The 12,635-nt window shown below is 56.0% G+C and overlaps 1 protein-coding gene across 8 annotated transcripts in view; it reads right to left on the bottom strand.

Moving 5' to 3' along the window:
• LOC121273661 (interferon regulatory factor 2-like) overlaps positions 1-12,635 on the bottom strand; it is a 42,756-nt gene that overhangs the window by 18,119 nt on the left and 12,002 nt on the right. For 5 of the 8 annotated variants that reach the window (XM_041180805.1, XM_041180810.1, XM_041180806.1 and 2 more), the window contains 5 exons: positions 9,214-9,397; positions 8,346-8,461; positions 5,890-6,040; positions 3,083-3,198; positions 787-940 (listed from right to left, as the gene is read on the bottom strand). In XM_041180805.1, coding sequence (XP_041036739.1) covers positions 787-940; positions 3,083-3,198; positions 5,890-6,040; positions 8,346-8,461; positions 9,214-9,397 — 721 coding nt within the window. The remainder of the gene's footprint in view (positions 1-786; positions 941-3,082; positions 3,199-5,889; positions 6,041-8,345; positions 8,462-9,213; positions 9,398-12,635) is intronic. The other 3 variants (XM_041180811.1, XM_041180809.1, XM_041180812.1) reach the window with 3 other exon arrangements.

Raw genomic sequence — 12,635 nt, 5'->3', positions numbered from 1 at the left:
GGGGAGTGGAGGAGGTGGGGAGGAGGGGGTGGGTTGTCCTGCGACGAGAGGCTGAGTAAAACCGGGCTCGGATTCTCCGGGAATCGAGGAGAACGAGAGGCGACCTCGTCGGGACCCGTGCGGTTCTGAAGTGGGGGGTTCGACAGGGCGGACGCCCAGAATCTAAAACACCCGGGATGGAGGGGGGGTGGGGGGGGGGGGGGGGGGTGGGGGTGGGTTGCAGGGGAGATGAGGGGCAGAGTCTCGGGATGAGGGGGCCGGACATTTTGGGGACCAGGACGCGGAGAAATTTCTTCACTTGGAGAGTTTGTGAATCTTTGGGATTCTCCACCCCAGGGAAGGGGGGGGGTAGCAGACGCTCCCCATCACTGAAGACATTTAAGGCCAGGATGGACAGATTTCCGGTCTCTCTTCTCTCTTGGTAGCTGGGGGGGGCGGTGTTGAGGAAGGGAAAGTGGAGACGGGCAGGGAAAGTGGAGCCGAAGCCCAAGAGCAGCCGCGACCATGTTGAATGGGGGAGCAGGCTCGACGGGCCGAGTGGTCTCCTCCTGTTTCTTGCGTGCGCAACACCCACAGTACCCGCTTGACCCTGTTCCCCTGAGGGGCAAGGGCACAGGAGGCCATTGCTGGGTGGTTTGGGGGAGTGCTCTTTGGCCCCTGCCAGCCAGATGTGAGAGGTCATACGCAGGCTCGGGGCCTGTTGCCAAGTGGACAGGAGGGCAGGGGGCAGCCCCTTCCTCTGCTGGTCAGCTGCTTGGGCGTGGGCGCTGTGCCCTCGGTCTCTACCTTCTGTGCTGGGGGTCAAGCTCCACTCCGGCAAGGCGCTTTCACCGGAACCTTCCTCGGGAACAGCAGGCACCTCGGGGCCAAAGCTGGGCTGGCTGCTGCAGTCACCCTCCACCTGCTGTGCATCGACTGCTGGACCGTCATTGTTAGCCTGCTGGGAAAAATGAGAAGGGCAGTCACTCCGAGTCTGCCGGGAAACGGGGACAGAAACATCACTCTCTACCTGCTGGGAAATGGGAACAGGAGAGTCACTCTCTACCTGCTGGGAATCGGGAACAGGAGAGTCACTCTCTACCTGCTGGGAAATGGGAACAGGAGAGTCACTCTCTACCTGCTGGGAAATGGGAACAGGAGAGTCACTCTCTACCTGCTGGGAATCGGGAACAGGAGAGTCACTCTACCTGCTGGGAAATGGGAACAGGGAGTCACTCTCTACCTGCTGGGAAATGGGAACAGGAGAGTCACTCTCTACCTGCTGGGAAATGGGAACAGGAGAGTCACTCTCTACCTGCTGGGAATCGGGAACAGGAGAGTCACTCTCTACCTGCTGGGAAATGGGAACAGGGAGTCACTCTCTACCTGCTGGGAAATGGGAACAGGGAGTCACTCTCTACCTGCTGGGAAATGGGAACAGGAGAGTCACTCTCTACCTGCTGGGAAATGGGAACAGGAGAGTCACTCTCTAGCTGCTGGGAAACAGGAACAGGAGAGTCACTCTCTACCTGCTGGGAAAGATGAACAGGAGAGTCACTCTCTACCTGCTGGAAAACGGGAACAGGAGAGTCACTCTCTACCTGCTGCGGAACTGGAACAGGAGAGTCACTCTCTACCTGCTGGGAAATGGGAACAGGAGAGTCACTCGCTACCTGCTGGGAAATGGGAACAGGAGAGTCACTCTCTACCTGCTGGGAATCAGGAACAGGAGAGTCAGTTTCTACCTGCTGGGAAATGGGAACAGGAGAGTCACTCGCTACCTGCTGGGAAATGGGAACAGGAGAATCACTCTCCACCTGTTGGGAAACTGGAACAGGAGAGTCACTCTCTACCTGCTGGGAATCGGGAACAGGAGAGTCAGTTTCTACCTGCTGGGAAACTGGATCAGGAGAGTCACTCTCTACCTGCTGGGAAATCGGAACAGGGGAGTCACTCTCTACCTAATGGGGAATGGGAACAGGAAAGTCACTCTCTACCTGCTGGGAAAGATGAACAGGAGAGTCACTCTCTACCTGCTGGGAAACGGGAACAGGAGAGTCACTCTCTACCTGCTGGGAAAGATGAACAGGGGAGTCACTCTCTACCTGCTGGGAAACGGGAACAGGAGAGTCACTCTCTACCTGCTGGGAAACGGGAACAGGAGAGTCAGTTTCTACCTGCTGGGAAATGGGAACAGGAGAGTCACTCTCTACCTGCTGGGAATCGGGAACAGGAGAGTCAGTTTCTACCTGCTGGGAAACAGGATCAGGAGAGTCACTCTCTACCTGCTGGGAAATGGAAACAGGAGAGTCACTCTCTACCTGCTGGGAAAGATGAACAGGAGAGTCACTCTCTACCTGCTGGGAAACGGGAACAGGAGAGTCACTCTCTACCTGCTGGGAAAGATGAACAGGGGAGTCACTCTCTACCTGCTGGGAAACGGGAACAGGAGAGTCACTCTCTACCTGCTGGGAAAGATGAACAGGAGAGTCACTCTCTACCTGCTGGGAAACGGGAACAGGAGAGTCACTCTCTACCTGCTGGGAAACGGGAACAGGAGAGTCACTCTCTACCTGCTGGGAAAGATGAACAGGAGAGTCACTCTCTACCTGCTGGGAAACGGGAACAGGAGAGTCACTCTCTACCTGCTGGGAAAGATGAACAGGGGAGTCACTCTCTACCTGCTGGGAAACGGGAACAGGAGAGTCACTCTCTACCTGCTGGGAAAGATGAACAGGGGAGTCACTCTCTACCTGCTGGGAAATCGGAACAGGAGAGTCACTCTCTACCTGCTGGGAAACGGGAACAGGAGAGTCACTCTCTACCTGCTGGGAAAGATGAACAGGAGAGTCACTCTCTACCTGCTGGGAAACGGGAACAGGAGAGTCACTCGCTACCTGCTGGGAAACGGGAACAGGAGAGTCACTCTCTCCAGAATCCTCGCTGTGGTTTCTACCCCCTTGACACCCCTTGTTCCCAACACCACACTTCTCACCACCGCCCTGTCTTCCCAACGCTGCGCCCCTCAGCCCCTCCCCTCTTGTCATCACCAGGCCCCTCACCCAATGCAGGCCACCCATTTCCTCCCGCCCCAACTGCTCACCTGCTCTGTCGTTTCCAGCTGGGGGCTGGGGGAGCTGGGCTGCGACCTCTCTGTTCCAACACTCTCGCTGCTCTCCACCTTGACTGAGCTCAGGGGAATGGGTGATGGTGACTTCTCTGTGAACAGAGGGTCGGTAAATACGGTCAGAGAGAGAGAGAGAAATGGAGAGAACGAGAGAGGGAGCAAGGAGAGAGAGAGAGAGTGGGAGGGAGCAGGAGGTGGGAGGGGAACAGAGGGAGGGAGGGAGCGGGGAACAAAGGGAGGGTGGAAAAGAGGGAGTGGGGGGAAGAGGGGGAGAGAGAGGGATCGAGAGGGAGGGAGAGAGAAGTAGAGAGAGCGAGAGAGGGATCGGGAGGGGGAAAAGCGAGAGAAAGAGCGAGGGGGGAAAAGCACGAGAGAAAGAGCGGGAGGGAGAAAGAGCGGGAGGGAGATTGAGCGAGAGAAAGAATGGGAGGGAGAAAGCGCGAGAGAAAGAGCGGGAGGGAGAAACAGCGAGAGAAAGAGCGGGAGGGTGAAACAGCGAGAGAAAGAGCGGGAGGGAGAAACAGCGAGAGAAAGAGCGGGAGGGAGAAACAGCGAGAGAAAGAGCGGGAGGGAGAAAGCGCGAGAGAAAGAGCCACCGACACCATCCACCCTCACAGGCCCACCGCACTCACCAACCATCCCGTCAAAGCCCCTCCTCCCTCACTGATGACCTCCTCATACCCTCACAGCCCCTCCTCCCTGACGACCCCCTCATACCCTCACAGACCCTCCTCCCTCACTGACGACCCCCTCATACCCTCACAGCCCCTCCTCCTTCACTGACAAACCCCTCATACCCTCACAGCCCCTCTTCCCTCACTGACGACCCACTCATACCCTCACAGCCCCTCCTCCCTCGCTGATGTCCCCCTCATACCCTCACAGCCCCTCTTCCCTCATTGACGAGCCCCTCATACCCTCACAGCCACTCTTCCCTCATTGACGAGCCCCTCATACCCTCATAGCCCCTCCTCCCTCACTGACGACCCCCTCATACTCTCACAGACCCTCTTCCCACATTGACGACCCCCTCATACCCTCACAGTCCCTCTTCCCTCATTGACAAGCCCCTCATACCCTCACAGCCCCTCCTCCCTCACAGATGACCCCCTCATACCCTCACAGCCCATCCTCCCTCGCTGAAAACCCCCTCATACCCTCACAGCCCCTCCTCCCTCACTGACGACCTCCTCAGACCCCGACAGACCCGGCTCCCTCACCGAAATCTACGTTCCCTCAGCAACCAAGGGGCACATTACCCGGCTTGCACTCAACCCCCATCGGTTCCCTGCCTTCTGTCCTGATTGCGGGTCGAGCAGAGCCAAAGGAGCTCTATGAGAAATGGTGTTCCTGTTAAGGGAGGCATGAAGGGCCTATTGAGCCGATGTGACCTGCTTGGGGGCCAAGCTGACCTTGGCTGGGACAGCCCCATTTAAGCCGAAGGTCCAATTCGAACCGGACAGGTACTACTCGACCCTGGTGAGGCCTGGTTGACCTTGCTGGGACCTACTTAACCCTGGTAAGGCCTGGTTGACCTTGCTGGCGCCTAACTGACCCAATCAGGGCCCACACGTCCCTGGTGAGGCCTGCTTGACCTTGCTGGGGCCAAACTGACCAGAGCAGGGCCTACTCGAACCTGGTGAGGCCTGGTTTACCTTGCTGGGGCCTCAGTGACCCAGGAGGGGCCTACTCGACCCTGGTGAGGCCTGGTTGACCTTGCTGGGGCCTAACTGACCCGGCGGGGCCGACTCAACCCTGGTAAGGCCTGGTTGATCTTGCTGGGACCTACTCAACCCTGGTAAGGTCTGGTTGACTTTGCTGGGGCCTAACTGACCCTAGCTGTCACTCTCCATCTGCTGGGAATCGACAGAAGGATCCTCACTCTCTACCTGTTGGGGAATGGGAACAGGAGAGTCACTCTCTACCTGTTGGGGAATGGGAACAGGAGAGTCACTCTCTACCTGTTGGGGAATGGGAACAGGAGAGTCACTCTCTACCTGTTGGGGAATGGGAACAGGAGAGTCACTCTCTAGCTGTTGGGAAACGGGAACAGGAGAGTCACTCTCTACCTGCTGGGAAAGATGAACAGGAACGTCACTCTCTACCTGCTGGGAAAGATGAACAGGAACGTCACTCTCTACCTGCTGGGAAAGATGAATAGGAACGTCACTCTCTACCTGCTGGGAAAGATGAACAGGAACGCCACTCTCTACCTGCTGGGAAGGATGAACAGGAACGTCACTCTCTACCTTCTGGGAAGGACCTATTCAACCCTGAGGCCTGGTTGACCTTGCTGGGGCCTAACTAACCCAAGCAGGGCCTACTCAACCCGGGTGAGGCCTGCTTGACCTTGCTGGGGCCTAACTGGCCCAAGCAGGGCCTACTCGACCCTGGTGAGGCCTGCTTGACCTTGCTGGGGCCTAACTGACTCAAGCAGGGCCTACTCAACCCTGGTGAGGCCTGCTTGACCTTGCTGGAGCCAAACTGATCAGAGTGTGGCCTACTCAACCCTGGTGAGGTCTGGTTGATCTTGTTGGGGCCTAACTGACCACGGCGGGGCCTACTCAACCCTGGTGAGGTCTAGGTTCGGGGCCTGTCCCGGGGCTGGGGATGGGTGACAGGAGGATATTGTTGCTGGTATCTTTTGGCCTCTGTCACCCACAGGTGAGAGGGCAGCTGGCCCAGGCCCCTTTAACCAATGACGGGAGATCAGAGGGGGGCCTGGCCCATTGCCCAAGTCCCATCTGCTGCTGGGTTGTGGGCGTTGTGCCCTCAGTCTCTACCTTCAGTGCTGGGGGTCAGGCTCCCCTCCAGTGGGGTGGTTTCACCGGAACCTTCTTCCTGGGCGGACATTTCACAGCCAGAACTTGGATCGCAGCCGCTGTCACTCTCCATCTGCTGGGAATCGATTGAAGGATCCTCACTCTTTACCTGCTGAGAAATAGTAACAGGGGAGTCACTTACTGCCTGTTGGGAAAGATGAACAGGAGAGTCGCTCTCTACCTGCTGGGAAAGATGAACAGGAGAGTCACTCTCTACCTGCTGGGAAATGGGAACAGGAGAGTCACTCTCTACCTGCTGGGAAAGATGAACAGGAGAGTCACTCTCTACCTGCTGGGAAATGGTAACAGGAGAGTCACTCTCTAGCTGCTGGGAAAGATGAACAGGAGAGTCACTCTCTACCTGCTGGGAAATGGGAACAGGAGAGTCACTCTCTACCTGCTGGGAAAGATGAACAGGAGAGTCACTCTCTACCTGCTGGGCAACGGGAACAGGAGAGTCACTCTCTACCTGCTGGGAAATGGGAACAGGAGAGTCACTCTCTACCTGCTGGGAAAGATGAACAGGAGAGTCACTCTCTACCTGCTGGGAAATGGGAACAGGAGAGTCACTCTCTACCTGCTGGGAAAGATGAACAGGAGAGTCACTCTCTACCTGCTGGGAAATGGGAATAGGAGAGTCACTCTCTACCTGCTGGGAAAGATGAACAGGAGAGTCACTCTCTAGCTGCTGGGAAAGATGAACAGGAGAGTCACTCTCTACCTGCTGGGAAATGGGAATAGGAGAGTCACTCTCTACCTGCTAGGAAACGGGAACAGGAGAGTCACTCTCGACCTGCTGGGAAATGGGAACAGGAGAGTCACTCTCTACCTGCTGGGAAAGATGAACAGGAGAGTCACTCTCTACCTGCTGGGAAATGGGAACAGGAGAGTCACTCTCTACCTGCTGGGAAAGATGAACAGGAGAGTCACTCTCTACCTGCTGGGAAAGATGAACAGGAGAGTCACTCTCTACCTGCTGGGAAATGGGAACAGGAGAGTCACTCTCTACCTGCTGGGAAATGGGAACAGGAGAGTCACTCTCTACCTGCTGGGAAAGATGAACAGGAGAGTCACTCTCTACCTGCTGGGAAATGGGAACAGGAGAGTCACTCTCTACCTGCTGGGAAAGATGAACAGGAGAGTCACTCTCTACCTGCTGGGAAATGGGAACAGGAGAGTCACTCTCTACCTGCTGGGAAATGGGAACAGGAGAGTCACTCTCTACCTGCTGGGAAAGATGAACAGGAGAGTCACTCTCTACCTGCTGGGAAACAGGAACAGGAGAGTCACTCTCTACCTGCTGGGGAATGGGAACAGGAGAGTCACTCTCTACCTGCTGGGAAACAGGAACAGGAGAGTCACTCTCTACCTGCTGGGAATCGGGAACAGGAGAGTCACTCTCTACCTGCTGGGGAATGGGAACAGGAGAGTCACTCTCTACACTCTCTACCTGCTGGGGAATGGGAACAGGAGAGTCACTCTCTACCTGCTGGGAATCGGGAACAGGAGAGTCACTCTCTACCTGCTGGGAAAGATGAACAGGAGAGTCACTCTCTACCTGCTGGGAAAGATGAACAGGAGAGTCACTCTCTACCTGCTGGGAAATGGGAACAGGAGAGTCACTCTCTACCTGCTGGGAAAGATGAACAGGAGAGTCACTCTCTACCTGCTGGGAAATGGGAACAGGAGAGTCACTCTCTACCTGCTGGGAAAGATGAACAGGAGAGTCACTCTCTACCTGCTGGGAAAGATGAACAGGAGAGTCACTCTCTACCTGCTGGGAAATGGGAACAGGAGAGTCACTCTCTACCTGCTGGGAAAGATGAACAGGAGAGTCACTCTCTACCTGCTGGGAAACAGGAACAGGAGAGTCACTCTCTACCTGCTGGGAAACAGGAACAGGAGAGTCACTCTCTACCTGCTGGGGAATGGGAACAGGAGAGTCACTCTCTACCTGCTGGGAAACAGGAACAGGAGAGTCACTCTCTACCTGCTGGGAATCGGGAACAGGAGAGTCACTCTCTACCTGCTGGGGAATGGGAACAGGAGAGTCACTCTCTACACTCTCTACCTGCTGGGGAATGGGAACAGGAGAGTCACTCTCTACCTGCTGGGAATCGGGAACAGGAGAGTCACTCTCTACCTGCTGGAAAATGGGAACAGGAGAGTCACTCTCTACCTGCTGGGAAAGGGGAATAGGAGAGTCACTCTCTACCCGCTGGAAAATGGGAACAGGAGAGTCACTCACTAACTGCTGGGAATCGGGAACAGGAGAGACGTTCTCTCCAGAATGCTCCCGGCAGCTTGTTCTCATCCACACCTCCTCCTCTCCCCTCGCCACCTCCTCTTCTGAACGCCACCCCCCTCACCCTGAACACACCACCTCCTCCCCAACTAGCCCCAACCCCCCTCCTCACCTTTTCAGTCATCCCCAGCTCTCCGCTGGGGGAGCTGGGCTGTGTGATCTCCATTCCAACGCACTCTAAGCCCTCCACTTTCACTGTGCTCAGGGGTCCGGCCAAGGGCAGGCTCTCTGTGGGCAGAGCCATAGTAAACATGGGTCAGAGAGGAGAGAGAGAGAGAGAGAGAGAGAGAGAGAGACAGCCTTACAGAGAGACCGCATCCTCACTGATAAAACACCCCCGCCCGCACTCCGCCTCCACTGCTACCCCTCCCCTCCCTCCCCACTGACCCGCGCTCCCCCTCCCCTGCTCTCCCCTCCACCACCCTTCCCCCAACCGTGTTCCCCATTGCCCGTCCTGCGCGCTCCTGCCCCGCTTTCCCCTCTCGCTTCCCCTCTCCCTCGCTCGGTCCTCCCTCCCCCCACTCCTCCCTCCCCCTCTCCCCTCGCTCCTCCCGCACCCCTCCCCATTCCCCTCCTCCTCCCCTCGCACATCCAAACCCTCCTTCGCTCTACTCTCCCCCCTCCCTTGCTCCTCCCTCCCCGCTCACCACCCCACACCCACCCTTGCTCCTCCGTTCACCCCCCCACTCCCTCGCTCCTCCAACCCCGTCATTCCCCCCTCCCCCTCCCTCGCTCTTTACTTCCCCACCCTCCCTCGCCCACCACTCCCTCAATCGCAGGCCCTTCCCAATCACCGATACCGCTTTCATTCACAGGAGGCCATTGCCGCTGGTGAACACTGGCGCCTGTCACCCAGAGGTGAGAGGGCAGGAGCAGGCCAGGGCCCCTTTAACCAATGACGGGAGATCAGAGGGGGGCCTGGCCCATTGCCCAGGTCCCATCTGCTGCTGGGTTGTGGGCGTTGTGCCCTCAGTCTCTACCTTCAGTGCTGGGGGTCAGGCTCCCCTCCAGTGGGGTGGTTTCACCGGAACCTTCTTCCTGGGCGGACATTTCACAGCCAGAACTTGGATCGCAGCCGCTGTCACTCCCCATCTGCTGGGAATCGATTGAAGGGACGTCACTTCCTGCCTGTTGGGAAACAGGAACAGCAGAGTCACTTACTGCCTGTTGGGAAACAGGAACAGGAGAGTCATTTACTGCCTGTTGAGAAACAGGAACAGGAGAGTCACTCTCTACCTGCTGGGAAATGGGAACAGGAGAGTAACTCTCTACCTGCTGGGAAATGGGAACAGGAGAGTCACTCTCTACCTGCTGGGAAAGATGAACAGGAGAGTCACTCTCCACCTGCTGGGGAACGGGAACAGGAGAGTCACTCTCTACCTGCTGGGAAATGGGAACAGGAGAGTCACTCTCTACCTGCTGGGAAATGGGAACAGGAGAGTCACTCTCTACCTGCTGGGAAATGGGAACAGGAGAGTCACTCTCTACCTGCTGGGAAAGATGAACTGGAGAGTCACTCTCTACCTGCTGGGAAATGGGAATAGGAGAGTCACTCTCTACCTGCTGAGGAACTGGAACAGGAGAGTCACTCTCTACCTGCTGGGAAATGGGAATAGGAGAGTCACTCTCTACCTGCTGGGAATCGGGAACAGGAGAGTCACTCTCTACCTGCTGGGAAACAGGAACAGGAGAGTCACTCTCTACCTGCTGGGAAACAGGAACAGGAGAGTCACTCTGTACCTGCTGGGAAATGGGAATAGGAGAGTCACTCTCTACCTGCTGGGAATCGGGAACAGGAGAGTCACACTCCACCTAATGGGAAATGGGAATAGGAGTGTCACTCTCTACTGGCTGGGGAACAGGAACAGGAGAGTCACTCTCTACCTCCTGGGGAACAGGAACAGGAGAGTCACTCTCTACCTGCTGGGAAATGGGAATAGGAGAGTCACTCTCTACCTCCTGGGGAACAGGAACAGGAGAGTCACTCTCTACCTGCTGGGAAATGGGAATAGGAGAGTCACTCTCTACCTGCTGGGAAACAGGAACAGGAGAGTCACTCTCTACCTGCTGGGAAATGGGAATAGGAAAGTCACTCGCTACCTGCTGGGAAATGGGAATAGGAGAGTCACTCTATACCTGCTGGGGAACGGGAACAGGAGAGTCACTCCCTACCTGCTGGGAAAGAGGAACAGGAGAGTCACTCTCTACCTGCTGGGAAATGGGAATAGGAGAGTCACTCTCTACCTGCTGGGAAATGGGAATAGGAGAGTCACTCTCTACCTGCTGGGAAAGAGGAACAGGAGAGTCACTCTCTACCTGCTGGGAAATGGGAATAGGAGAGTCACTCTCTAGCTGCTGGGAAAGATGAACGGGAGAGTCACTCTCTACCTGCTGGGAAATGGGAATAGGAGAGTCACTCTCTACCTGCTGGGAAAGATGAACAGGAGAGTCACTCCCTACCTGCTGGGAAACGAGAACAGGAGAGCCACTCTCTACCTGCTGGGAAACATGGAACAGGAGAGTCACTCTCTACCTGCTGGCGGGAACAGGAGAGTCACTCTCTACCTGCTGGGAAATGGGAACAGGAGAGTCACTCTCTACCTGCTGGGAAATGGGAATAGGAGAGTCACTCTCTACCTGCTGGGAAACAGGAACAGGAGAGTCACGCTCTACCTGCTGGGAAATGGGAACAGGAGAGTCACTCTCTACCTGCTGGGAAATGGGAATAGGAGAGTCACTCTCTACCTGCTGGGAAACAGGAACAGGAGAGTCACGCTCTACCTGCTGGGAAATGGGAATAGGAGAGTCACTCTCTACCTGCTGGGAAACAAGGAACAGGAGAGTCACTCTCTACCTGCTGGCGGGAACAGGAGAGTCACTCTCTACCTGCTGGGAAATGGGAACAGGAGAGTCACTCTCTACCTGCTGGGAAATGGGATTAGGAGAGTCACTCGCTACCTGCTGGGAAATGGGAATAGGAGAGTCACTCTCTACCTGCTGGGAAATGGGAACAGAGAGTCACTCTCTACCTGCTGGGAAATGGGAACAGGGAGTCACTCTCTACCTGCTGGGAAATGGGAACAGGGAGTCACTCTCTACCTGCTGGGAAAGAGGAACAGGAGAGTCACTCTCTACCTGCCGGGAAAGAGGAACAGGAGAGTCACTCTCTACCGGCTGGGGAACAGGAACAGGAGAGTCACTCTCTACCTGCTGGGAAACAGGAACAGGAGAGTCACTCTCTACCTGCTGGGAAATGGGAATAGGAGAGTCACTCTCTACCTGCTGGGAAATGGGAACAGGAGAGTCACTCTCTACCTGCTGGGAAATGGGAATAGGAGAGTCACTCTCTACCTGCTGGGGAACAGGAACAGGAGAGTCACTCTCCACTTGCTGGGAATCGGGAACAGGAGAGTCACTCTCTACCTGCTGGGGAACAGGAACAGGAGAGTCACTCTCTACCGGCTGGGGAACAGGAACAGGAGAGTCACTCTCCACTTGCTGGGAATCGGGAACAGGAGAGTCACTCTCTACCTGCTGGGGAACAGGAACAGGAGAGTCACTCTCTACTTGCTGGGAATCGGGAACAGGAGAGTCACTCTCTACCTGCTGGGAAAGAGGAACAGGAGAGTCACTCTCTACCTGCTGGGAAATGGGAACAGGAGAGTCACTCTCTACCTGCTGGGGAACAGGAACAGGAGAGTCACTCTCTACCTGCTGGGAAATGGGAACAGGAGAGTCACTCTCTACCTGCTGGGAAAGATGAACGGGAGAGTCACTCTCTACCTGCTGGGAAATGGGAACAAGAGAGTCACTCTCTACCTGCTGGAATTGGGAACAGGACTGTCACTCTCTACCTGCTGGGGAACTGGAACAGGAGAATCACTCTCTACCTGCTGGGAAAGATGAACAGGAGAGTCACTCTCTACCTGCTGGGAAATGGGAACAGGAGCGTCACTCTCTACCTGCTGGGAAATGGGAACAGGAGCGTTACTCTCTACCTGCTGGGAAAGAGGAACTGGAGAGTCACTCTCTACCTGCTGGGAAATGGGAACAGGAGAGTCACTCTCTACCTGCTGGGAAACGGGAACAGGAGAATCACTCTCTACCTGCTGGGAATTGGGAACAGGACTGTCACTCTCTACCTGCCGGGGAACGGGAACAGGAGAATCACTCTCTATCTGCTGGGGAACTGGAACAGGAGAATCACTCTCTACCTGCTGGGAAAGATGAACAGGAGAGTCACTCTCTACCTGTTGGGAAACGGGAACAAGAGAGTCACTCTCTACCTGCTGGGAAATGGGAACAGGAGAGTCACTCTCTACCTGCTGGGAAAGAGGAACAGGAGAGTCACTCTCTACCTGCTGGGAAACGGGAACAGGAGAATCACTCTCTACCTGCTGGG

Source organism: Carcharodon carcharias (assembly GCF_017639515.1).
Source record: "Carcharodon carcharias isolate sCarCar2 chromosome 27 unlocalized genomic scaffold, sCarCar2.pri SUPER_27_unloc_1, whole genome shotgun sequence".
Lineage (NCBI taxonomy): Eukaryota > Metazoa > Chordata > Chondrichthyes > Lamniformes > Lamnidae > Carcharodon > Carcharodon carcharias.
This window is presented reverse-complemented; position numbering and strand designations above follow the sequence as displayed.